Source organism: Pseudophryne corroboree, chromosome 3, assembly GCF_028390025.1.
Source record: "Pseudophryne corroboree isolate aPseCor3 chromosome 3, aPseCor3.hap2, whole genome shotgun sequence".
Classification (NCBI taxonomy): Eukaryota; Metazoa; Chordata; class Amphibia; order Anura; family Myobatrachidae; genus Pseudophryne; species Pseudophryne corroboree.
This window is the reverse complement of record NC_086446.1, coordinates 28,473,157-28,497,809: the sequence shown is the minus strand read 5'-3', so window position 1 is coordinate 28,497,809 and position 24,653 is coordinate 28,473,157. Positions and strand designations below refer to the sequence as shown.

Genomic DNA, 24,653 nt, shown 5'->3' with positions numbered 1-24,653 from the left:
AGGGCAGAACTGCGGACTCGTCCCCAGTTTCTTCCTAAGGTGGTGTCAGCGTTTCACCTGAAACAACCTATTGTGGTGCCTGCGGCTACTAGGGACTTGGAGGACTCCAAGTTGCTAGACGTTGTCAGGGCCCTGAAAATATATATATATATATAATTCCAGGACGGCTGGAGTCAGAAAGTCTGACTTGCTGTTTATATTGTAGGCACCCAAAAAGCTGGGTGCTCCTGCTTCTAAGCAGACTATTGCTCGTTGGATTTGTAGTACAATTCAGCTTGCACATTCTGTGGCAGGCCTGCCACAGCCAAAATCTGTAAATGCCCATTCCACAAGGAAGGTGGGCTCATCTTGGGCGGCTGCCCGAGGGGTCTCAGCTTTACAACTTTGCCGAGCAGCTACTTGGTCAGGGGCAAACACGTTTGCAAAATTCTACAAATTTGATACCCTGGCTGAGGAGGACCTGGAGTTCTCTCATTCGGTGCTGCAGAGTCATCCGCACTCTCCCGCCCGTTTGGGAGCTTTGGTATAATCCCCATGGTCCTGACGGAGTCCCCAGCATCCACTAGGACGTTAGAGAAAATAAGATTTTACTTACCGATAAATCTATTTCTCATAGTCCGTAGTGGATGCTGGGCGCCCATCCCAAGTGCGGATTGTCTGCATTACTTGTACATAGTTATTGTTACAAAAAATCGGGTTATTATTGTTGTGAGCCATCTTTTTTAGAGGCTACTTCATTGTTATCATACTGTTAACTGGGTTCAAATCACAAGTTGTACGGTGTGATTGGTGTGGCTGGTATGAGTCTTACCCGGGATTCAAGATCCTTCCTTATTGTGTACGCTCGTCCGGGCACAGTACCTAACTGAGGCTTGGAGGAGGGTCATAGGGGGAGGAGCCAGTACACACCATGTGATCCTAAAAGCTTGCTTTTGTGCCCTGTCTCCTGCGGAGCCGCTATCCCCCATGGTCCTGACGGAGTCCCCAGCATCCACTACGGACTATGAGAAATAGATTTATCGGTAAGTAAAATCTTATTTTAAATCCGAATAATCTGATTTAAACAAATAAAAATATCTGTTTTAAATGTAAAAAAAAATCAGATTTTTTAAAAAAAAGGAGCTTTATGGTAATATTTACCATTGTTAAATCTCTTTCTACGAGGTACACTGGATTCCACAGGGAATAACATCGTGGTGTAGAGTTGGATCTTGATCCGAGGCACCAACAGGCTAAAGCTTTGACTGTTCTCAGGATGCTCTGCACCGCCTCCTCTATAGCCCCGCCTCCAGGCACTGGAGCTCAGTTTTGTTAACCAGTCCAGTGTAGTAGCAGGTAAGAGAGACGGTAGATGTTAGTCACATAGACCCACATTCTCACGATGGAAGGGATTAGCGGCTAATGCCATACAAACCCAAAGAAGCCAAGTGCGTCAGGGTGGGCGCCCTTTGGAATCCAGTGTACCTCGCAGAAAGAGATTTAACAATGGTAAGTCTACCATAAATCTCCTTTTATGCAGTGGGGTACACTGGGATTCCACAGGGAATACATCGGGGATGTCCTAAAGCAGTTCCTCAAGGGAGAGGACGCACTGTAGCGGGTATGAGAACCCGGCATCCAAAGGAAGCATCCTGATAAACGTGTTCACTGAGGACCACTGCAGACCGCCCAAGAAGGTCCAACAGACCGAGTAGAATGGGAATTGATAGCAGCAGGAGCCCAGCCTGCGCATAAGCTTGTGCAATCATCATTCCAATCCATCTGGCCAAAGCTTGCTTATTCGCAGGACAGACACGTTTGTGAAAACTAAAAAGGACAAAAAGAGAATCTGACCTTCTGATGGAGGCAGTCCTCTCCACATATATACTGAGAGCCCATACTATATCCAAAGACCGCTCTTTGGAGGACAAACCAGGAGAGATAAAGGCCGGAACCACAATCTGTTGGTTAAGGTGGAACGATGACACCACCTTAGGTAGATAACCAGGGCGAGTTAGAAGAACTGCAGTCAACAGTGAAAAATCAGAAAGGGTGAATGAGATGACAAAGCGCCTAAGTCCGACACCCTCCTAGCAGAGACAACAGCCAGCAGAAACACAACCTTAAGCGTAAGATATTTAAGGTCCGCAGACTGCAGAGGTTCAAATGGAGACTCTTGTAGGGCATTCAGAACAACAGACAGATCCCATGGAGCCACAGGAGGGACATAGGGAGGCTGAATCTGTAAACCACCGAGTGAAAGTATGAACATCAGGCAGAGACGCGATTTTTCTCTGAAACCATAATGACAAGGCAGATATATGAACCTTGAAGGAGGCCAGACGAAGGCCCAAGTCCAGGCCTTGTTGCAGAAAAGCCAAAAGTTTGGCACTGCTGAACTTGTATGCATCATAATTCTTAGCACAGCACGAGAAGTAAGAATTCCAGACCCTATAATAAATCCGAGCTGAAGCTGGTTTACAGGCTATCAGCATAGTTTGAATGACTGCCTCAGAGAATCCCTTGGCCCTCAGAAGTGAAGCTTCAAGAGCCACGCAGTCAAAGCCAGTCAAGCCATATCCTGGTAGACAGAAGGGCCCTGAACAAGGAGGTCTGGGCGTTGAGGAAGTAGAAGAGGATGCTCTATCGAGAAACCCTGCAGGTCTGAGAACCAATGCAATCTGGGCCACACTGGAGCGATTTGAAGTAGTATTCCTCCTTCTTCCTTGAACTTCTGAATTACCCTGGGCAGGAGTGACACTGGAGGAAACACGTATAGCAGCCGAAAGTTCCATGGAATTGCCAGTGTGTCCATGAACGCTGCCTGAGGATCCCTTGTCCTTATTCCGAAGACCGGAACCTTGTGATTGTGTCGAGACGCCATCAGGTCTACATCTGGTAGGCCCCACTTGTCCACTAGGAGTTGAAAGACTTCCTGATGAAGACTCCACTCTCCGGCGTGTACGTCCTGACGACTGAGTAAGTCCGCTTCCCAGTTGAGGCTACCCGGAATGAACACTGCCGATAAGGCTGGCAGATGGCATTCCGCCCATTGAAGAATTTTTGACACTTCCTTCATTGCCATGCGGCTTCGAGTGCCGCCTTGATGATTTATGTATGCCACCGTGGTGGCGTTGTCCGACTATACTTGAACATGCCTGTTCTGTACCAGAGGCAGGGCAAGTTTCAGAGCATTGAACACTGCCCGCAATTCCACCCTGTAGAAAGTGTTGCTCCAACACCGCACCCCAACCCCGCAGACTGGCATCCATCATTAGGAGGACCCAGTTGGAGATTCAGAAGAGACGACCTCTGCTAATTGTTGGTCCTGTAGCCACCAGGTCAGTGACAGACGAACCTCCGGAGTCAATAGTTCATGTGAGATCTGATCTGGTGAGGCAGGCCATCAAACCTGGAAAGGATTAACCACTGCAGAGGGCGGGAATGAAATTGAGCGTACTCTACCATGTCAGAAGCCAACACCATGAGGCCTAGTACTTGCATCGCCAAGTGTATTGACACTCTTGAGCGAGAAAGGAAGTATCTTATCTTGTCCTGAAGCTTCAGGACCTTCTCTGGAGACAAGAACAAACGTTGGTTGTGTGTGTCCAGTAATGGCCCCAGGTGCACCATGCTCTGAGCTGGGACCAGCGAGGATTTCTTCCAATTGATGAGCCACCAGTGGGCTTGTAGGACCGTCTGTTACAGATGATGGATGAGAACCTCTGGGGAGTTTGCCAAGATCAGCAAGTCATCCAGATACGGCAGGATCCTGATACCTTGACCACGGAGAATGGCCGTCATGACTGCCATGACCTTGGTGAAGATCCGAGGAGCTGTAGTCAGTTCAAAGGGCAAGGCTTGGAATTGATAATGTAGGTTGCCAATAGCAAACCGCAGATACTGCTGATGCGACATGGCAATAGGTATGTGTAGGTAAGCATCCTGTATGTCCAGGGATACCATATCATCCTTGGGCTCCAAAGCCAGAACAATAGAGCAAAGAGTTTCCATACGGAATTTAGATACCTTCATAAATTTGTTCAAAGATTTGAGGTTGAGAATGGGCCTGGAGGATCCATTCGGCTTTGGAACAGTGTTTAATAGTACCCCTTGCCTCTCTGAGACAGAGGCACCGACACAATCACGCCTGTGTACAGGAGGGATTGCACAACCAAATGTAGTGTTTTTGCTTTTAACGGATCCGAAGGGATAACAGTCGAGCAAAACTGGCTAAGGGGACGTTTGTTGAAAGAGATGGCTGATCCGTGACCATACATGGGCGAACTGTAGAAGTCGGCATCCCACCCTGGGGTCCTCCAGGGGGAGGCCCGCCTCATCATGCAGCAGGCTTGTCTGATTTGGAAGTAGGCTGATGGGAGAGCCCAAGAACGTTTAGGTTTGGGTTTAGAGGTTTTGGAAGTGCGAGCTTGTCTCAGGTACACCTGACCCTTTGCATTACCTGGAGGTTGAAAGGAATGAAAGATGGTACTTTTAGCCTTTGGAGCTGAAGGATTAGTACTTGGGAGACATGCAGTCTTGGCAGGCGCCAAGTCAGTAACAATCTTGTTCAGATCTTCCCCAAATAGTATGTCTCCCTTAAAAGGAAGCACCTCCAAGGTCTTCTTAGAGTCCAGGTCCACTGACCAGGACCGTAACCACAGAATCTGGCGAGGCCACCTCCTGAATGTAATGGGAGGCTGTGGTAATATATTATGGACATTGTCTGGCATTGTCAGAAAAATTCAGAGGTAGCTCTGCCTCAACTGCTTGAACCCAGCCTTCAATACCTTTTGCAGCCCAAGAGGCTGCCATAGTGGGTGTATGGACAGCACCTGCAAGAGTGTAAATAGACTTCAAGCAGCCCTCCACACGCTTATCTGTCGGTTCCTTCAGAGAGGTGACAGGCAGAGTAGATGACACCACAAGACGGGCTACATGCGAGTCCACTGGTGGAAGTGTTTCCCACTTGGTGCTTAACTCGGCAGAGATAGGATAATGAGCTAGCATCTTTTTAGACAGGGAAAACATCTTTCCTGGAGACTCTAAGGATTCCCGACGTATGTGAACTAAATGGTCAGAATGTGGTGACACTAATTTAGTAACCTTCTGACATTTGATCTTATCAGGTTTCTTAGACGTATCAGGAGGGTCAATCTCATCATCAATCTGAAGAATCAGCTTGATAGCCTCCACGAGGTCAGGAACATCAACCTGTGTTGCAGATTCCTCATCAGAAGCAGCTGTATCAGTGTCTGATGGATCAGTATATTCCTCATACTCATCGGATGAAGTATCCGAAACGAGTGGATTGTGAGGAAGAAATGGCCCACTTAGATGACCCTTTGGTCCCCGTAGGGCGAGGGTTAGGCTTTTGTTTAACCAAGGACTGATTTTATTGCTCTAAGTTGACAGAGTATCCGCCCATGGCAGATTAACTACAGGGACAATATGTGGCTGTAATGACACAGGAGGTCCCACAGGGGGCGTAAGTCATGTTACAAGCATAGTCAGCATATTTGAAAAAGCAGCCCAAGGTGGGACTTGGTGTGCCACCGGTGCTGCAGGCTGACTGGAGCATGCAGAACACCCAGTACCTGAACCCTCAGCTGAAATATTTTCCTCAGGTAAAACCGTGGCATCAGCACTGCCTGAGGCAGGAGCGTCCGCAGAGTTCCCGCCCTGAGCAGCAGACATTATTGGGAATGTAGCCTTAGGGGGTGGTAGTACAATATAACCAGACAAGGACAATACCTGATAAAAAACCCTGTGTTATGTGACTGCAAATGCAGAGCACAAACAGAGGATTTAGGTGGTATGAGGTGACTGAAACACACAGTGAAAAATTCAAAACAGTATATCCTGTGGGACACTATATGGTATATGACACCATGATGCACTTAGCCCCCCCAGGGTACAGAATATAGTGATAGCAATATGTGTGAGATACACAGAATGGAAACGACACAGCAGCTATAGGCACACAGTCACATGTACAATACAGAAATTATCACATATAACAATAAAACTGTACTGGACTAGTAATACTACATATATATATTATATATATATATATATGAATACAGATATAACAATGCACAGTAAACACTGGATGTATATCACAGAATACTTGTACTAAATATCCCTGTAGTAATGCACTTGTTCTTAACTAACACTGTCTAAACGACATGTAGAATACTTAAGTGTCCTGTAAATGCACAGCGTTGATGAGACAGGCGGCTTTACAGAGGAGACATCGCCCAGCAGTCCCAGAATCAGCGCAGCTGTGTAATGGCGCCCAAACGCTGACAGGGAGTGAGGGAGACAGAGAGGAGCAGCTCCAGGGCGGGAACATCTGCTGTAGACAGCGCCTGGGGGAGGGGCTAAAGGTCAGAGCCTTATCCCCTCTGCTGGACCTCATCACCGGGTACTGTGGAGCCTATAGCAAACGGATTTTAGTAAATCCGACCTGTGCTCTTTGCCCTGGTGGATATAGTGGGGTCCCTGTGTGTCTAAAAAATTTTTTTGTAAAATATACACAGTGGCGCAATGGGGAAATGCTGCCTGTGGGGCAAACTGAACCAGTTGGATTTCACCCTAAATCCAAAAAAACGTTTGTAAAAGCAAAAAAGATTGGATCAGTTCCCTCCTTTGGCGCAAAGGGAAAAGATGATGGATTATATCTATGTATCAAACAATAATCCCCCCACTCACACTATGCGAGCGTGGGATATATCCATAAAGGTATCTTTAACACGATATCACACCAATCTGGATCTTGTTCCAGAAGTCAATTGAAAACACAGTTTAAAAATGACTGGGTATCGTACCCCAACTTACACGAAACAGGAGGTGATGACTCCTATCAAGGTATCTTTGGATATCTGGTGTGGCTTTGGATATGCCTCCACGGTGGGCGGTGATCTCATAAATGTAGAAAGATGGAAGAAACAACAAATGTGTAGTATTTCAATTCACGCCACTCTTATGTGCAATTCTACACCATATGATATGACTGTACTTCACTTACACTAAGGTTAAATATTATAGTTACTGATATGTAACAGATTTAAACATCCACCCTACACAGTTGTTTGTTTAGATGGGAGCATACCCCAAACTCACAAAATGGTCAATAGGGTATCTTTACGCATTCAATCATATTCAATTGGCGTACCACAACTCACGAGTATAAAAGCAGAGTTACTCCCATCAAGGTTTCTTTATTGAATTCCTGCTTTGGTAAAACCTTAACCTTATTACCAAATGGTCTTAACTCTGATTATGAGTTAAAGTGGTTCCTGTAAACACAAGTCATTTTTATTTACTATTTGACATAATACATAAGTCTCATGTTTGCATTTCTGGATGTACTTTATATATTTCATGTTTTATTTACTCTTTATTTACTGATTCTTTTTGTTACATGTGGCCGTCCGGACTAACATATAACCGGATTTATGGAGTGTCTGGAATTTGGTCTCATTGACAATAGTTACTTCAACAATATCCAATGTTTATCTGATACATCGTTGCTACAATCACGTGGTCCATAAACTACATTTCCCAGGAACCCGCGGGGTTGGATGGTGTAACACACGGCAAATGCTTTGATGGACACTGGGGACTTTGACTTGTATGGACTTTCTGGCAGAATTATCAATTGACTACATTTCCCAGCATCCCCCCCGTCGGACCGCAGGATCGAAATGACGATAAATGTGGCTGTTTTGTGGTTATTGTATGTGTATGTTATACCTAGAAAGGATTTCTAGATGTTTGTGTAACATTTTTCCAGTTCATAGTAGCCAGGTAATACATGCAGCAACATGCATGTTTTGGACATGAAACTACAATTCCCATGATCCTCCGCGAGACCGGAAATGGCGTTAAAACCATGGTCTTAGTATCTTTTAAATAAGCAAACTAAGGGCCCGAAGATGAAATTTAACATTTAATGATGTGAGAATGAGGAACTAGATGTTCAATAAATGTTTTTTTAGTGAATAAGTAGTATTATAGGAGTTTCGGCGCTGAACAAAGGACTACATTTCCCGTGATCCTTTGCGGCACAGGAAATGAATTAGTTATATCCGGATTGGAAACGCTGTTTAAGATAACTGATTAAGGATCGATTTTAACATTTTAGGACCCAGTTATAATTGTTTTAAGGACAAGGGGTTTTTTTTAGTTTGATTTTTAATATGCAGGTATTGTAAGTTTAAAGTGATACACTAAACCACATGATGAGGTCACTTCCTCTCAATCAATTTCCTGTCGGCACATTATTGCCTACCACTATCATAAATATCTGGCTCCCCACACAGCGGGTCATGTCTTGACAAAGGTCCTAGGACTGAAACGCGTCGACAGACCGCTGTGTGAGTAGCCTTTAATCATTTGAACAGAGATTTGTTATGGACTTTTTCATCATTCCTTTTTTAATTGTGTTATGAGTTTTGATTTTTTTAATTTTAATTTTTTTTTTTTTTATTGTATTTTTTAATCCTTCGATTGCTCTTCTATGAAATTTATGGACTTTTTTTAAAATAAATTTTATACATTGGTTACATGTATCTTTGTGGATCGGTATTTTGGAGGAATAAAACTATTGTTGAATCCTTGGGACATTATAACCGTTTGGGAGTCCATTCTTGACTAACAAAGCAGGAATTCAATAAAGAAACCTTGATGGGAGTAACTCTGCATTTTGTGGTACGCCAATTGAATATGATTGAATGCGTAAAGATACCTTGATAAGAGTCACCCTATTGACCATTTTGTGAGTTTGGGGTATGCGCCCATCTAAACAAACAACTGTGTAGGGTGGATGTTTAAATCTGTTACATATCAGTAACTATAATATTTAACCTTAGTGTAAGTGAAGTACAGTCATATCATATGGTGTAGAATTGCACATGAGTGGCGTGAATTGAAATACTACACATTTGTTTCTTCCATCTTTCTACATTTATGAGATCACCGCCCACCGTGGAGGCATATCCAAAGCCACACCAGATATCCAAAGATACCTTGATAGGAGTCATCACCTCCTGTTTCGTGTAAGTTGGGGTACGATACCCAGTCATTTTTAAACTGTGTTTTCAATTGACTCCTGGAACAAGATCCAGATTGGTGTGATATCGTGTTAAAGATACCTTTATGGATATATCCCACGCTCGCATAGTGTGAGTGGGGGGATTATTGTTTGATACATAGATATAATCCATCATCTTTTCCCTTTGCGCCAAAGGAGCGAACTGATCCAATCTTTTTTGCTTTTACAATGGTGGGGTCCCTGCATGCCACAGTGTCCACGCCAGCGGCATGGTTCATCTCCTGGGGCCGCGACCGGATCGCAATTTCGTTGGGTCCCACCCCGGGGACCCTCTTTTCTCCTCCCTGAAGTGTGGCCACGTGATCCAGGAGAGCAACAGTATGCGTGCCTGTGAAGACCGGGGCGCCTCCGCTGCAAGTACCTGGCAACGAGGGCGTGGGAGTATACAGCGCCGCTGGGGGAGCACAGAATGTCAGCATGACATCCAGGGCATCTAGTGCCTGTGCTGCAGCCCCTGAAGTCTTCTTTCTTCTCAGAAACGCTCTTATTAGGGCTGCCTAATGCACCCCATCCTGTTAGCTGCCTGCACTGCAGGCACCAACTTACAAACTGAGCTCCAGTGCCTGGAGGCGGGGCTATAGAGGAGGCAGTGCAGTGCATCCTGGGAACAGTCAAAGCTTTAGCCTGTTGGTGCATCAGATCAAGATCCAACTCTACACCCCAATGTTATTCCCTGTGGAATACCAGTGTACCCCGCTGCAGAAATCATGATTTTTTCAAACCCTGCACAGACATATACACCATCAGGAGCACCAGGGACACCACATATAGGACAGTCCTTACCCCTCACTGGTGATGTGTCCTGATGGTGTGTGACTGAGCTTTTATCTCTCTCTAGCACATACCTCTCTGATATACCTGTTATATCCTCCCATTGCTCTGGGCACCTGCCCCCTGCAGTATATAATAGGTATTACATACACAGATATCTACACATACTGGGGACACCATCAGGAGCACCAGGGACACCACATATAGGACAGTCCTTACCCCTCACTGGTGATGTGTCCTGATGGTGTGTGACTGAGCTTTTATCTCTCTCTAGCACATACCTCTCTGATATACCTGTTATATCCTCCCATTGCCCTGGGCACCTGCCCCCTGCAGCATATAATAGGTATTACATAGAATGGAGGAGGTGGGTGGCAGGAACTTGTGTCAGGTCTGTTATTATGGTCTATTATTAGATGAAAGCACTCTGTTACTGCCTTGACCCCTGTACCTAGTGTCTGCATACTGCAGAATTAAAAAAAAATATATATATATAAAAATTATAGTGAGGACAGTAATACAAGCTATGACCATTCACCTTCTGTGTCATGAAACAAAAACAGAGGTCAATGAAGCACCCAGGTCAGAAGAAATACTATTCTTAATTAGGTTTTTCTAGAAATAAATTCCACTTGTAAACATATTTCTCCAGTGTAAATAAAGGAAGTATTTGTGAGCCATCTCATTTCTGACATTTCCAACAATCAGAACTTGACAATAGCTAATCTGTGTGACTTCTCTGATGTCTAAAAAGAGATGATTCAACTGTAAAATATTTCCCACACTCAGAGCATGGAAATGGCTTCTCACCTGTGTGACTTCTCTGATGGTTAATAAGATATGATTTACATGAAAAACATTTCCCACAGTCAGAGCATGAAAATGGCTTCTCACCTGTGTGACTTCTCTGATGTGCAACAAGATGTGATTTGTGTGCATAACATTTCCCACACTCAGAGCATAGAAATGGCTTCTCACCTGTGTGACCTCTCTGATGTACAACAAGATTTGATTTTTGTGCAAAACATTTCCCACACTCCGAGCATGGAAATGACTTCTCACCTGTGTGACTTCTCTGATGTATAGCAAGATTTGATTTCATTTTAAAACATTTCTTACATTCAGAACATGGAAATGGCCTTTCACCTGTGTGACTTCTCTGATGGTTAATAAGATATGATTTACATGAAAAACATTTCCCACAGTCAGAGCATGAAAATGGCTTCTCACCTGTGTGACTTCTCTGATGTGCAACAAGATGTGATTTGTGTGCATAACATTTCCCACACTCAGAGCATAGAAATGGCTTCTCACCTGTGTGACCTCTCTGATGTACAACAAGATTTGATTTTTGTGCAAAACATTTCCCACACTCCGAGCATGGAAATGACTTCTCACCTGTGTGACTTCTCTGATGTATAGCAAGATTTGATTTCATTTTAAAACATTTCTTACATTCAGAACATGGAAATGGCCTTTCACCTGTGTGACTTCTCTGATGGTTAATAATATATGATTTACATGAAAAACATTTCCCACAGTCAGAGCATGAAAATGGCTTCTCACCTGTGTGACTTCTCTGATGTGCAACAAGATGTGATTTGTGTGCATAATATTTCCCACACTCAGAGCATAGAAATGGCTTCTCACCTGTGTGACTTCTCTGATGTACAACAAGATTTGATTTGTGTGCAAAACATTTCCCACACTCCGAGCAAGGAAATGACTTCTCACCTGTGTGACTTCTCTGATGTAGAGTAAGATGTCTTTTCTGTGTAAAACTTTTCCCACAGTCAAAACATGGAAATGGTCTCTCGCCTGTGTGACTTCTTTGATGTGTAACAAGATGTGATTTGTGTGCAAAACATTTCCCACATTCACAGCATGGAAATGGTCTCTCATCTGTGTGACTTCTCTGGTGTACAACAAGATCATTTTTCTGTGTAAAACATTTCCCACACTCAGAACATAGAAATGGCCTCTCACCTGTGTGACTTCTCTGATGTGTAACAAGATGTATTTTCCGTGTAAAACATTTCCCACACTCAGAGCATGGAAATGGCTTCTCACCTGTGTGACTTCTCTGATGTGTAACAAGATGTATTTTCCGTATAAAACATTTCCCACACTCAGAGCATGGAAATGGCCTCTCACCTGTGTGACTTCTCTGATGTCTAACAAGCTGTGATTTCCATATAAAACATTTCTCACATTCAGAACATGGAAATGGCTTTTCACCTGTGTGATTTTTCTGATGTCCAACAAGAGAGTATTTCCATGTAAAACATTTCCCACAGTCAAAACATGCAAATGGCTTCTCACCTGTATGAATTCTCTTATGTCTATCAAGAGATGATTTTTTTGAAAAACATTTCCCACACTCAGCGCATGGAAATGAACTCCCACCTGCCTTAGCTGCCTGATGGATAATAAGCTTTGTGTTCTCTGTAGAGCATTTGGCATCTATAATAGAGGGAAATATTTTATCTACTCTAAGAGCTGTACTTGATGTACCAGGAGAACGTTCCTCATTAGAAGTAGGATCAGATGATACATCTGCACTGTGGGGTACTGGATGTATAATTGGGATATTGAGGGTTTTCTCCAGAGAATCTTGTTTGATGTCATCATCTTCTATTTCACAAACTGGAGATAAGATTAGATTTTCCTTCGAGATATTCCTGCTGTTACATCCATCTGCTGGGAATAAAATTATTATATAAATGATGCCCCATACATTTCATTTTCCAAGAAAGACTCTTGTCAAACACCCTTAAATTACCAACAAATGGATAAATTCAAGGTACAATGTAAAACCCATCACCTGGCGTTTTATGCGGGTGTGGTATAATAGATTGTGTCTCGTTAAGACAGTGAAAAGGTCAATAGGGTCAAAAGTTCGACACGAAAATGTTTGACATAAAAAAGGAAGACGCCATTTATTTATCTTTTGCCTTTTTGGGGTTTGTGTGGATAGCTTGGTCATCTGGGACCTCCGATTGTAGAAAGGCATCCCCTCGCGGGGGTCGCAAAAAGGTTTATAACCAATTCTGACATGGACAGAGAAGGGATGAAAAAGTCCAAAAACATGTAAAAAAATAATAATAGGATTTTAATTACCTACCGGTAAATCCTTTTCTCGTAGTCCGTAGAGGATGTTGGGGTCCACATTAGAACCATGGGGTATAGAGGGGTCCCCCAGGAGCCATGGGTACTTTAAGAGCTTAATAGTGTGGGCTGGCTGCTCCCTCTATGCCCCTCCTACCAGACTTTGTGTTAGAAACTGTGCCCGAGGAGACGGACATACTTTGAGAGAAGGAAATACACAGATAGTGGTGAGATTCCTACCAGCTCACACATAACAAGGCAAACCAGGCTCAACCGCCTGAACAATCTCAGCAACAGCTGAACACAGTACTGAAACAAGTAACAACACAGTACTAAACCAAGTAACAAGGCAGTACTGAACCAAGGATCAACTGCAGGAATACGAAGCACCGGGCGGGCGCCCAGCATCCTCTACGGACTACAAGAAAAGGATTTACCAGTAGGTAAGTAAAAATAAGAATTTACTCACCGGTAATTCTATTTCTCGTAGTCCGTAGTGGATGCTGGGAACTCCGTAAGAACCGTGGGGAATAGCGGATCCGCAGGAGACTGGGCACAACTAAAAGAAAGCTTTTGTCCAACTCACCACCGACATCTTCTGGCTCTGTTAGGGGGTGGTGGCAGTGCTGCGGGAGCGAGTGGTCGCCTCGGCGGCTTGCGATTGACACCCTCAGGAGCTCAGTGTCCTGTCAGCGGAGATAGTGGCCATTAACCTCAGAGGGTTGGACACCACTCGCCCCCTAAGTCCCACGAAGCAGGGAGGCTGTTACCAGCAGCCTCCCTGTACCTAACTCTAATAAAAAAAATAAGAAAACTAGAAAAACTCTTATGGAGCTCCCCTAGCTGTGACCGGCTCCTCCGGGCACATTTTCTAAACTGAGTCTGGTAGGAGGGGCATAGAGGGAGGGGCCAGCCCACATTATCAAACTCTTAAAGTGCCCATGGCTCCTGGTGGACCCATCTATACTCCATGGTACTAATGTGGACCCCAGCATCCTCTAGGACGTAAGACAATTTAAAAAAAAACCTGTGTCTACCTTTTTTGTCCACTTCTTGACCCTGTCGACCTTTTGCACTGTCTACCTTTTTCACTTTGACCTTTTGACCCTGTCAACCTAATGTCTGTCTAACATATGGCATCTATCTATTGACTAACTAGACACTGTCTATCTTCTGGATACCGTTTTACGCTCCAATATGCATAGAGCAGGATTTTCATCTTTATTGTAATTATTTCTCCTGGAATTCACTTTGCAATATTAAAGCAATGTGTGGTGAGAATAAAGTTATAATATGTGCTGTCCAATATTACAATATTGTATAAAATGAAAGCTGAAACGTGTGAAGCGTTCCTCCTTCCCCCAGGCTTGTAGGGGAGATGTGCTATGTCCAGGAGACCTATAAATGCGGCAATGCAGAGGATTTACCATGTTTATGTAACATTCACAATATGTCAGCCTGTAAATTATAGCAGAACCGTGCCCTTTATAGGGAACAGCGTGACACCTGCAGGGTCAGTGCATCAGGTGCAGAGAGCATATATGTGTATGTAGCAATAGCTTGCTGTTCTCACAATAATTAAGATATCAAGGTTTCTCATGTAACAACAGTGTGTGGTCAAGCTAAGAACCTATCACAGATAAATATCAATACAGTATTATAATACTCTGTTTCATTTTGCAGATATTGAACAAAGTAAATGACTAAAATCCTAAAACCATTTCCTCATTAAATGTTTATCAGTTAGCTCGAAGGCGCCACTCTAAACAATTTTTGAAGAAAAACCAAAAACATAAAGGCAACAAAGTATTTAAACAGAGATATACATCATTTGTGTTCTTGGAAGTTCTTTTTCAAACCGCTATTTTCTTAAGCCATGTCGCAGATCCCAGAGTTCACATGATAAAAGAAAGATACAACTATATGGGTGTTAATGTTGGGTGTGGTATTGAAAGTCGACAGTAACTAGGTCGACAATGTCTAGCTCGACCACTATTGTTCGACAGTAACTAGGTCGACAGGGTCTTTAGGTCGACATGTTCTAGGTCGACAGGTCAAAAGGTCGACATGAGTTTTTAATGTTATTTTGGTGTCGTTTTCTTCGAGTGATCGTGAACCCCAATTAGTGCACCGCGTTCGCTCGCCATGCTTCGGGCATGGTGCCTTCGCTCCGCTACCGCTTCGCTCGGCACAGATTACCGTTCCAATCGTAGTCCACGTGGATCGTTAAGTATGAAAAGGTTCAAAAAAAGAAAAAAATTGTGAAAAACATGTCGATCTTTTGACCTGTCGACCTAGAACATGTCGACCTAAAGACCCTGTCGACCTAGACACCCTGTCAACCAATAGTGGTCGACCTAGACATTGTCGACCTAGTTACTGTCGACTTTCAGTCCGGATCCCGTTAATGTTTGGAACAAAATATAATGAAATAGTCCCGTGAATCTCCGGAAAAGGAGCACTATCGTGTCGCAATTCTTGACAGAAGATAAGGACGGTGAATCACCACCACTTCACAATGGAAATAGACGTACCAAAACTCACATAAAGAATTATAAGACCGTATGTATAAAGGTAGCTTTCAAACTTCACACAGGCATCAAGTATACACAAGGTATTCTGTTCAAATATGTGTACCCAACTCACTTCGTCATGAAACGAATTCCACGTATAAAGGTTCCTTTACACCGAGTTGAACCACACCTTCATAGATCCAAATCGTTTATTTCTTCACATAAAAATTCACAATAAAACACTGACAGTCTGGCAATCTTCCACAACTATATTCCAATATATGGCATGATGGAAAAGTTTTTAAAGTCTGATGGATTTGACATACATGGGTGACAATCCGGACTTACACCCGTGTTAACAAGTCCTGCATACCTTTGGAATATTAGTGACAAAAATTCATGGTGGGCCGCCAAAGAAGGTCCAACAAACCGAGTAGAATGAGCTTTAATAGCAGCAGGAGCTGGAAGTCCAGCCTGCGCATAAGCTTGTGCAATCACCATTCTAATCCATCTGGCCAAGGTTTGCTTATTCGCAGGCCAGCCACTTTTTTGGAAACCAAACAGTATACAAAGGGTATATGACCTCCTAGTAGAGGCAGTTCTCTCCACATATATGCGGAAAGCATATTCAAAGACCATTCTTGGTTAAGGTGAAAAGACACCACCGTAAGTAAATAACTAGGGCGAGTTCGAAGAACTGCTCGGTCATGATGAAATATCAGAAAGAGTGGTCGACAGGACAAAGTACTTAGGTCCAACACCCTGCTGGCAGAGGCAATAGCCAGTAAGAAGAGGACCTTAGCCATAAGCCATTTAAGGTCCACTGACTCAAGAGGTTCCAATGGAGACTCTTGCAGGGCATTCAGGACAACAGACAAATCCCATGGAGCCACAGGAGGGACATAGGCTGAATCCGCAATACGCCCTAAGTGGATGTATGAATATCAGGTCCAGACGCAATCTTTCTCTGAAACCACACTGACAAGGTAGATATGTGAACCTTGAGGGAGGCCAGACGAAGGCCTAAGTCCAGGCCTTGTTGCCGGAAAGCCAGGATTCTGGATGTTTTGAATCCATACTCTGTAATAGATCCGGGCAGATGCCGGTTTACAGGCTTTCAACATAGTTTGGATGACCGCCTCAGAAAATCCTTTTGCCCTCAGGAGTTAAGCTTCAAGAGTCATGCAGTCAAAGCCAGTCTGGCCAGGTCTGAATAGAGACAAGGGCCCTGTACGAGGAGGTCTGGTCGTTGAGGAAGTAGAAGAGTACGCTCTGTCGATAGACCTTGCAGGTCTGAGAACCAATGCCGTCTGATCCACGCTGGAGCAACTAGATGCAGTATTCCTCCTTCTTGCTTGAACTTCCGCAGTACCCTGGGCAGGAGTGACACTGGAGGGAACACATAAGGCAGCCGAAAGTTCCATGGAATGGCTAGTGCGTCCACGAATGCTGCTGGAGGATCCCTGGTCCTTGATCTGAAGACCGGAACTTTGTGATTGTGACGAGACGCCATCAGGTCTACATCTGGTAGGCCCCACTTGTCCATTAGGAGTTGAAAGAGTTCCTGATGAAGGCTCCACTCTCCGGTGTGCATGTCCTGCCGACTGAGAAAGTCCGCTTCCCAGTTGAGGACACCCGGAATGAACACTGCCGATATTGCTGGCAGATGTCATTTCGCTCATTGAAGGATTTTTGACACTTTCAACATTGCCATGTGGCTTCGAGTGCCGCCTTGATGGTTGATGTACGCCACCGTGGTGGCATTGTCTGACTGTACTTGAACAGGCCTGTTCTGTACTAGGGGCAGGGCAAGAGACAACGCGTTGAACACTGCCCGTAATTCCAGAATGTTTATCGGGAGGAGTGATTCCTCCTTGGTCCACTGACCCTGAAAAGAGTGTTGCTCCAACACCGCTCCCCATCAGGACCCAGTCGGGGATCCAGAAGGGACGGCCCCTGCTTAATTGCTGTTCCTGAAGCCACCAGGTCAGTGACTGATGAACCTCTGGAGTCAAAGTGATCATATGAGACCTGATCCGATGAGGTAGGCCATCCCATTTGGAAAGGATTAACCTCTACAGAGGGCGGGAATAAAATTGAGCGTATTCCACCATGTTGAATGCTGACACAATCAGGAAAGTACTTGCATCGCCGAGTTTATAGACACTCTGGGGCAACAAAGGAAGCATCTTATTCTGTCCTGAAGCTTCAGGACCTTCTCTGGAGACAAAAACAGCCGTTGACTGTGCGTGTCCAGCAGTGCTCCCAGGTGCACCATGCTCTGAGCTGGGAACAGTGAGGACTTCTTCCAATTAATGAGCCACCCATGGGCTTGTAAAAAGCTTACTCTCAGTTGTAGATGACTGAGAAGGACATTGTGGGAGCTTGCCAGGATGAGCAAGTCGTCCAGACATGGCAGGATCCTGATTCCCTGGCGACGGAGATGAGCCGTCATCATGGCCATAACCTTGGTGAAGATCAGAGGGGCCGTAGACAGTCCAAATGGTAGAGCCTTAAACTGATAGTGGATGTTGCCAATACCCAACCGCAGATATTGTAGATGCGACATGTCAATAGGTATATGCACGTATGCATCCTGTATATCCAGGGATACCATATAGTCTCCGGGTTCCATGGCCAGTACAATTGAACGCAGAGTTGCCATACGGAACTTGGACACTATCACAAACTTGTTCAATGATTTGAGATTGAGTATAGGCCGGAAAGACCTATCGGGTTTCGGAACTAGAAACAGGGTCGAGCAGTATCCTCAGCCTCTCTGAGATAAAAGGTACCGGCACCACCACTCCTGTATCCAGGAGGGAGCTCACAACCATTTGTAGAGCTTGCACTTTTAACGGATCCGAATTGATAACCGTGGTGCAAAACTGGTGAAGGGGACGTCTCTTGAATGAGACTGCGTACCCGTGAGAGACGACTTCCCACACCCATGCATCTGAAGTGGTCTTTAACCAGACCTTGGTGAACTGTAGAAGTCCCCCCCCCCACTCTGGGATCCCCCAGGGGGAAGCTCGCCCCATCATGCAGCAGGCTTGTCTTGTTTAGAAGCAGGCTGACTGGCTGCTCAGGACTGCTTTGCCTTGGGCTTTGTGCTTTTGGTAGCACAAGACTGTCTCGGATATGCCTGATCTTTTGCTTTCAGATGAGGCTGAAAGGAACGAAAAGTGGTACCTTTTGCCCTCTGTGCAGAGGGAGTAGGATTTGGGAGAAATGCAGTTTTGGCAGCTGCTAAGTCAGACACAACTTTATTCAGGTCTTCCCCAAACAAGATGTCTCCATTAAAAGGGAGTGCTTCCAAAATATTTTTGGAGTCCAGGTCCACGTTCCATGACCTCAACCACAGATAACGGTGAGCTAGGACAGACGTAGTCGACGCCTTAGCCACCAACACACCTGCCTCAGAGGACGCCTCCTGAATATAATAGCCAGCGGTGGTAATGTGAGACAGATATAGTCTGGCCTTGTCAGATAATTCATCGGGTAACTCTTCCTCCAATGCTGAACCAATGTTTCAATACCTTTTTGCAGCCCAGGAGGCAGCCATAGTGGGTCTATGTACAGCACCTGTTAGGGAGTAAATAGATTTCAGGCATCCCTCCATACGTTTAGCTGTCGGTTCCTTTAGTGAGGTGACAGTACTGACAGGCAGAGTGGAAGATACCACTAGACATGGGGCAAGGGAATCCACCGGTGGTAGGTTTTCACATTTGTTACATAACTCAGCAGGGAGAGGATATCGAGCTAAGGCCCGTTTAGGTAGGATAAATTTCTTCCCTGGATCAGACCAGGGTTCTCGGCGTATGTCCACTAAATGGTCAGAATGTGGTAATAGAGTTTTAGCTACCTTCTGACGTTTAAACTAGTGGAATCCTCCTCATCATCAGATATTTGGAGGATCCGTCTAATAGTAACCACCAAGTCAGGGACAGCAACCTGTAAAGAAGATTCCTCGTCAGAAGCATCTGATTAAGTCTCTGACAGGACAGTTTGTTCCCCATCCTCCTCAGAAGAAACTTCTGAGAGATGCGTAGATTGTGAGGAGGAAGCAGTCTGCTTAGATGACCAAGGGACACGAGTGTGACCTATAGCAGATTTATATCTAACTGAAGATTGGTTTAATTGCGGCAACTGGTTAGACAAATTATCCACCCAAGGCGGATTTACCATAGGGACAATTTGTGGCTGTAGTGGCACAGGTGATCCTATAGTAGGCGTAAGAGGGTCCACCAGAGTAGCCAACAGGGTTGAGATCTTATCCCAGGGTGGCTCCTGATTAGTTGCAGGACCTGCGGACTGACTGTGAGAGGTTTGGTACACATCACACAGACCATCATATACAACTTCTCCCTCAAGTAAATCCTTGGTGCATGTCCTGCATGATGCGGGAGCGTCCCCGGATTTACTGCTCTTTTTGTTAGACATTTCAGTAAATGCAACAGAGCATATAAGAACGATAAAGCCAGACAGAGTACAATACCTGCGACTAAATTCTTTAGTATGTGACTGAGTCCCCAGTACACAACACCTGCGAATACATACGGTATTATGTGACTGAGTACACAGTATAATACGTGTAATAGGTAAATACTGCGATGCACTCTATAATAGACCCTGACGCACCTATTCCCTTAGGGTACAGAATATAGTGATAGATACTATATCTGGGAAACAGTGAAAGTGAAATCCACACAGCAGATACAGGCACACACAGTCACAGTGACAATGCAGATAATTATAAGTTACGACAAAACTGCACTGGACTAGTATACAATACTATATATATATATATATATATATATATATATATAAATATACTGCTCAAAAAAATATAGGGAACACTTAAACAACACAATGTAACTCCAAGTCAATCACACTTCTGTGAAATCAAACTGTCCACTTAGGAAGCAACACTGATTGACAATCAATTTCACATGCTGTTGTGCAAATGGAATAGACAACAGGTGGGAATTATAGGCAATTAGCAAGACACCCCCAATAAAGAAGTTGTTCTGCAGGTGGTGACCACAGACCACTTCTCAGCTCCTATGCTTTCTGGCTGATGTTTTGGTCACTTTTGAAAGCTGGCGGTGCTTTCACTCTAGTGGTAGCATGAGACGGAGTCTACAACCCACACAAGTGGATCAGGTAGTGCAGCTCATCCAGGATGGCACATCAATGCGAGTTGTGGCAAGAAGGTTTGCTGTGTCTGTCAGCGTAGTGTCCAGAGCATGGAGTCACTACCAGGAGACAGGCCAGTACATCAGGAGACGTGGAGGAGGCCGTAGGAGGGCAACAACCCAGCAGCAGGACCGCTACCTCCACCTTTGTGCAAGGAGGAACAGGAAGAGCACTGCCAGAGCCTTGCAAAATGACCTCCAGCAAGCCACAAATGTGCATGTGTCTACTCAAACGATCAGAAACAAACTCCATGAGGGTGGCATGAGGGCCCGACGTCCACAGGTGGGGGCTGTGCTTACACCCCAACACCGTGCAGGATGTTTGGCATTTGCCAGAGAACACCAAGATTGGCAAATTCGCCACTGGCGCCCTGTGCTCTTCACAGATGAAAGCAGGTTCTCACTGAGCACATGTGATAGTCGTGACAGAGTCTGTAGATGCCAAGGAGAACGTTCTGCTGCCTGCAACATCCTCCAGCATGACCGGTTTGGCAGTGGGTCAGTAATAGTGTGGGGTGGCATTTCTTTGGGGGGCTGCACAGCCCTCCATGTGCTCGCCAGAGGTAGCCTGACTGCCATTAGGTACCGAGATGAGATCCTCAGACCCCTTGTGAGACCATATGCTGGTGCGGTTGGCCCTGGGTTCCTCCTAATGCAAGACAATGCTAGACCTCATGTGGCTGGAGTGTGTCAGCAGTTCCTGCAAGACAAAGGCATTGATGCTATGGACTGGCCCGCCCGTTCCCCAGACCTGAATCCAATTGAGCACATCTGGGACATCATGTCTCGCTCCATCCACCAACTGTCCAGGAGTTGGCGGATGCTTTAGTCCAGGTCTGGGAGGAGATCCCTCAGGATACCATCCGCCACTTTCATCAGGAGCATGCCCAGGCATTGTAGGGAGGTCATACAGGCACGTGGAGGCCACACACACTACTGAGCCTCATTTTGACTTGTTTTAAGGACATTACATCAAAGTTGGATCAGCCTGTAGTGTGTTTTTCCACTTTAATTTTGAGTGCGACTCCAAATCCAGACCTCCATGGGTTAATAAATTTGACTTCCATTGATAATTTTTGTGTGATTTTGTTGTCAGCACATTCAACTATGTAAAGAACAAAGTATTTAATAAGAATATTTAATTCATTCAGATCTAGGATGTGTTATTTTAGTGTTCCCTTTATTTTTTTGAGCAGTGTGTATATATATATATATATATATATATATATATATATAAACCACAACACCGTCCTAGACCGGAGGTTTATACAATAATAGAATTTTAATTACCTACTGGTAAATCCTTTTCTCGTAGTTCGCAGAGGATACTGGGGTCCACATTAGTACCATGGGGTATAGATGGGTCCACTAGATGCCTTGGGCACTTTAAGAATTTAATAGTGTGCGCAGACTCCTCCCTCTATGCCCCTCCTACCAGACTCAGTCTAGAAACTGTGCCTGAGGAGATGGACATACTTTGAGAGAAGGATTTAAAAAACAGTGGTGAGATTCGAACCAGCACACACAAAACAAGAGGAAAGCCATGCTAACCAAACTGGAACAGGAACAGCAACAGCTGAACCAACAATAATACTTTACTAAGTAACAGTGCAGGAAAACATGAAGCTCTGGGCGGGCGCCCAGTATCCTCTACGGACTACGAGAAAATGATTTACCGGTAGGTAATTAAAATCCTATTTTCTCTTACGTCCTAAAGGATATTGGGGTCCACATTAGTACCATGGGGATATACAAAAGCTCCCAAGCCGGATGGGAGAGTGCTGAGGTTCCCGCAGAACTGATTTACCAAACTGAAGGTCCTCAGAGGCCAAAGTATCGAACTTGTAGAATTTAGCAAACGTGTTCGAACCTAACCAGGTAGCTACTCGGCAGAGCTGCAAAGCCGAGATACCCCGGGCAGCCGCCCAGGAAGAACCCACCGACCTAGTAGAGTGGTCCTGTACAGATTTAGGAACCGGCAAACCTGCCATAGAATAAGCATGCTGGATAGTAAGCCTGATCCAGCGAGAAATAGACTGCTTTGAAGCAGGACACCCAATTTTATTGGGATCATAGAGAACAAACAGCGAGTCAGATTTTCTTTGACAAGCTGTCCACTTCACATAGATCTTCAAAGCCTTCACATCATCAAAGGACCTTGAAGAAGCAGAGGTGTTGGTAACCACCGGAACCACAATAGGTTAGTTGATATGAAACACAGACACCACCTTAGGAAGAAATTGCTGACACGTTCTGAGTTCAGCTCTATCTTCATGAAAAATCAAATAGGTGCTCTTGTGAGACAACGCCCCAGCTCTGACACACGTCTTGCTGAAGCCAAGGCCAACAGTGTGACGGTCTTCCACGTAAGAAACTTTACGTCAACCTCCTGTAAAGGCTCAAACCATTCCGATTGCAGGAACTGCAACACCACGTTGAGATCCCAAGGTGCCGTAGGAGGCACAAAGGGCGATTGGATGTGCAGAACACCATTCAAAAATGTCTGAACCTCAGGGAGAGAAGCCAATTGTTTCTGGAAGAAAATGGATAAGGCCAAAATCTGAATATTTAGGGAGCCCAAACGTAGGCCCACATCCACACTTGACTGAAGAAAAAGGAGAAAACGTCCCAGTTAAAATTCCACCGCAGGAAATTACCTGTTCTCACACCAAGAGACATATTTTTTCCAAATACCGTGGTAATGTTAAGACGTGCCCCCTTTCTGGCTTGGATCAAGGTTGGAATAACCCTGTCCGGGATCCCTTTCCGGGCTAGAATTTGACGTTCAACCTCCATGCCGTCAAACGTAGCCATGATAAGTCTTGATAGACGAACGGCCCCTGTTGTAGAAGACCCTCGCGAAGAGGTAGAGGCCATGTGTCCTCTAGGAGCATCTCCAGTAGATCCGCGAACCAGGACCTTGTTGGCCAGTCCGGAGCTATGAGAATTGTTTGAACCTTTTCCCTTTTTATTCTTTTGAGAATTTTTGGGCTCAATGGAGGTGGTGGAAACACATACATCGTCTGGTAGACCCATGGAGTCACCAGAGCGTCCACCGCCACAGCTTCTTGTTGAGACGAGAGGCCATTATGTCGATTTGTGGCATTCCCCACCGATGTGTCAAGCACCCGAACACCTCCGGGTGAAGGCCCCACTCTCCTGGGTGGAGGTCGTGTCTGCTGAGAAAGTCTACTCCCGGAATGAAGATTGCCGACAATGCCACAGTGTTTTTCTGCCCAGAGGAGAATCCTTATTACCTCTGACATTGCTGCTCTGCTCTTCGTTCCTCCCTGTCAGTTTATGTACGTTACCGCCGTCACATTGTCTGACTCAACCTGAATTGAATGATCTCGACGAAGATGTGATGCCTGTAGAAGGGCATTGTATATGGCCCTTAGTTCCAGAATGTTGATTGGAAGAATGGTTTCCTGACTTGACCATTTTCCTTGGAACTGTTCCCCTTGGGTGACTGCTCCCCAACCTCTAAGGCTTGCGTCTTTGGTTAGCAGAATCCCCTTTTGAATCCCGAACCTTTGGCCCTCGGTCAGGTGAGAAGTCTGAAGCCACCACAGAAGAGAAATCCTGGCCTTTGGTGACAGACGTATCCTCTGGTGCATGTGAAGATGCGATCCGGACCATTTGGCCAGCAGATCCAACTGGAGGGGCCTTGCGTGAAACCTTTCCTTACTGCTGTGCCTCGTAAGAGGCTACTATCTTCCCCAGGAGGTGAATGCATAGATGCACCGATATCCGGGTCGGTTTTAGAACGTCCCGCACCATCGACTGGATTACCAGTGCCTTTTCCAATGAAAGGAATACCTTTTGTGCCTTCGTATCCAGTATCATCCCCAGGAACGGGGATCAGCCTGCAGGATTTGGGCCAGAGTACGGTTTTGTGGACAAATGGCAGGGGTCTGAGACGCTGGTATGGAACCTGAATCTCTATTCATCAGGTCATCCATAGAC

General features: G+C 45.1%; 1 protein-coding gene across 1 annotated transcript in view; it reads right to left on the bottom strand.

The window, feature by feature from the left end:
- The window catches only part of LOC135057101 (uncharacterized), a 182,650-nt gene that overhangs the window by 132,475 nt on the left and 25,522 nt on the right, over positions 1-24,653 (bottom strand). Inside the window, exons 4-6 of the mRNA XM_063963002.1 lie at positions 10,591-12,568; positions 9,459-9,491; positions 9,012-9,094 (exon numbers count right to left, since the gene is read on the bottom strand). Coding sequence (XP_063819072.1) covers positions 9,012-9,094; positions 9,459-9,491; positions 10,591-12,568 — 2,094 coding nt within the window. The remainder of the gene's footprint in view (positions 1-9,011; positions 9,095-9,458; positions 9,492-10,590; positions 12,569-24,653) is intronic.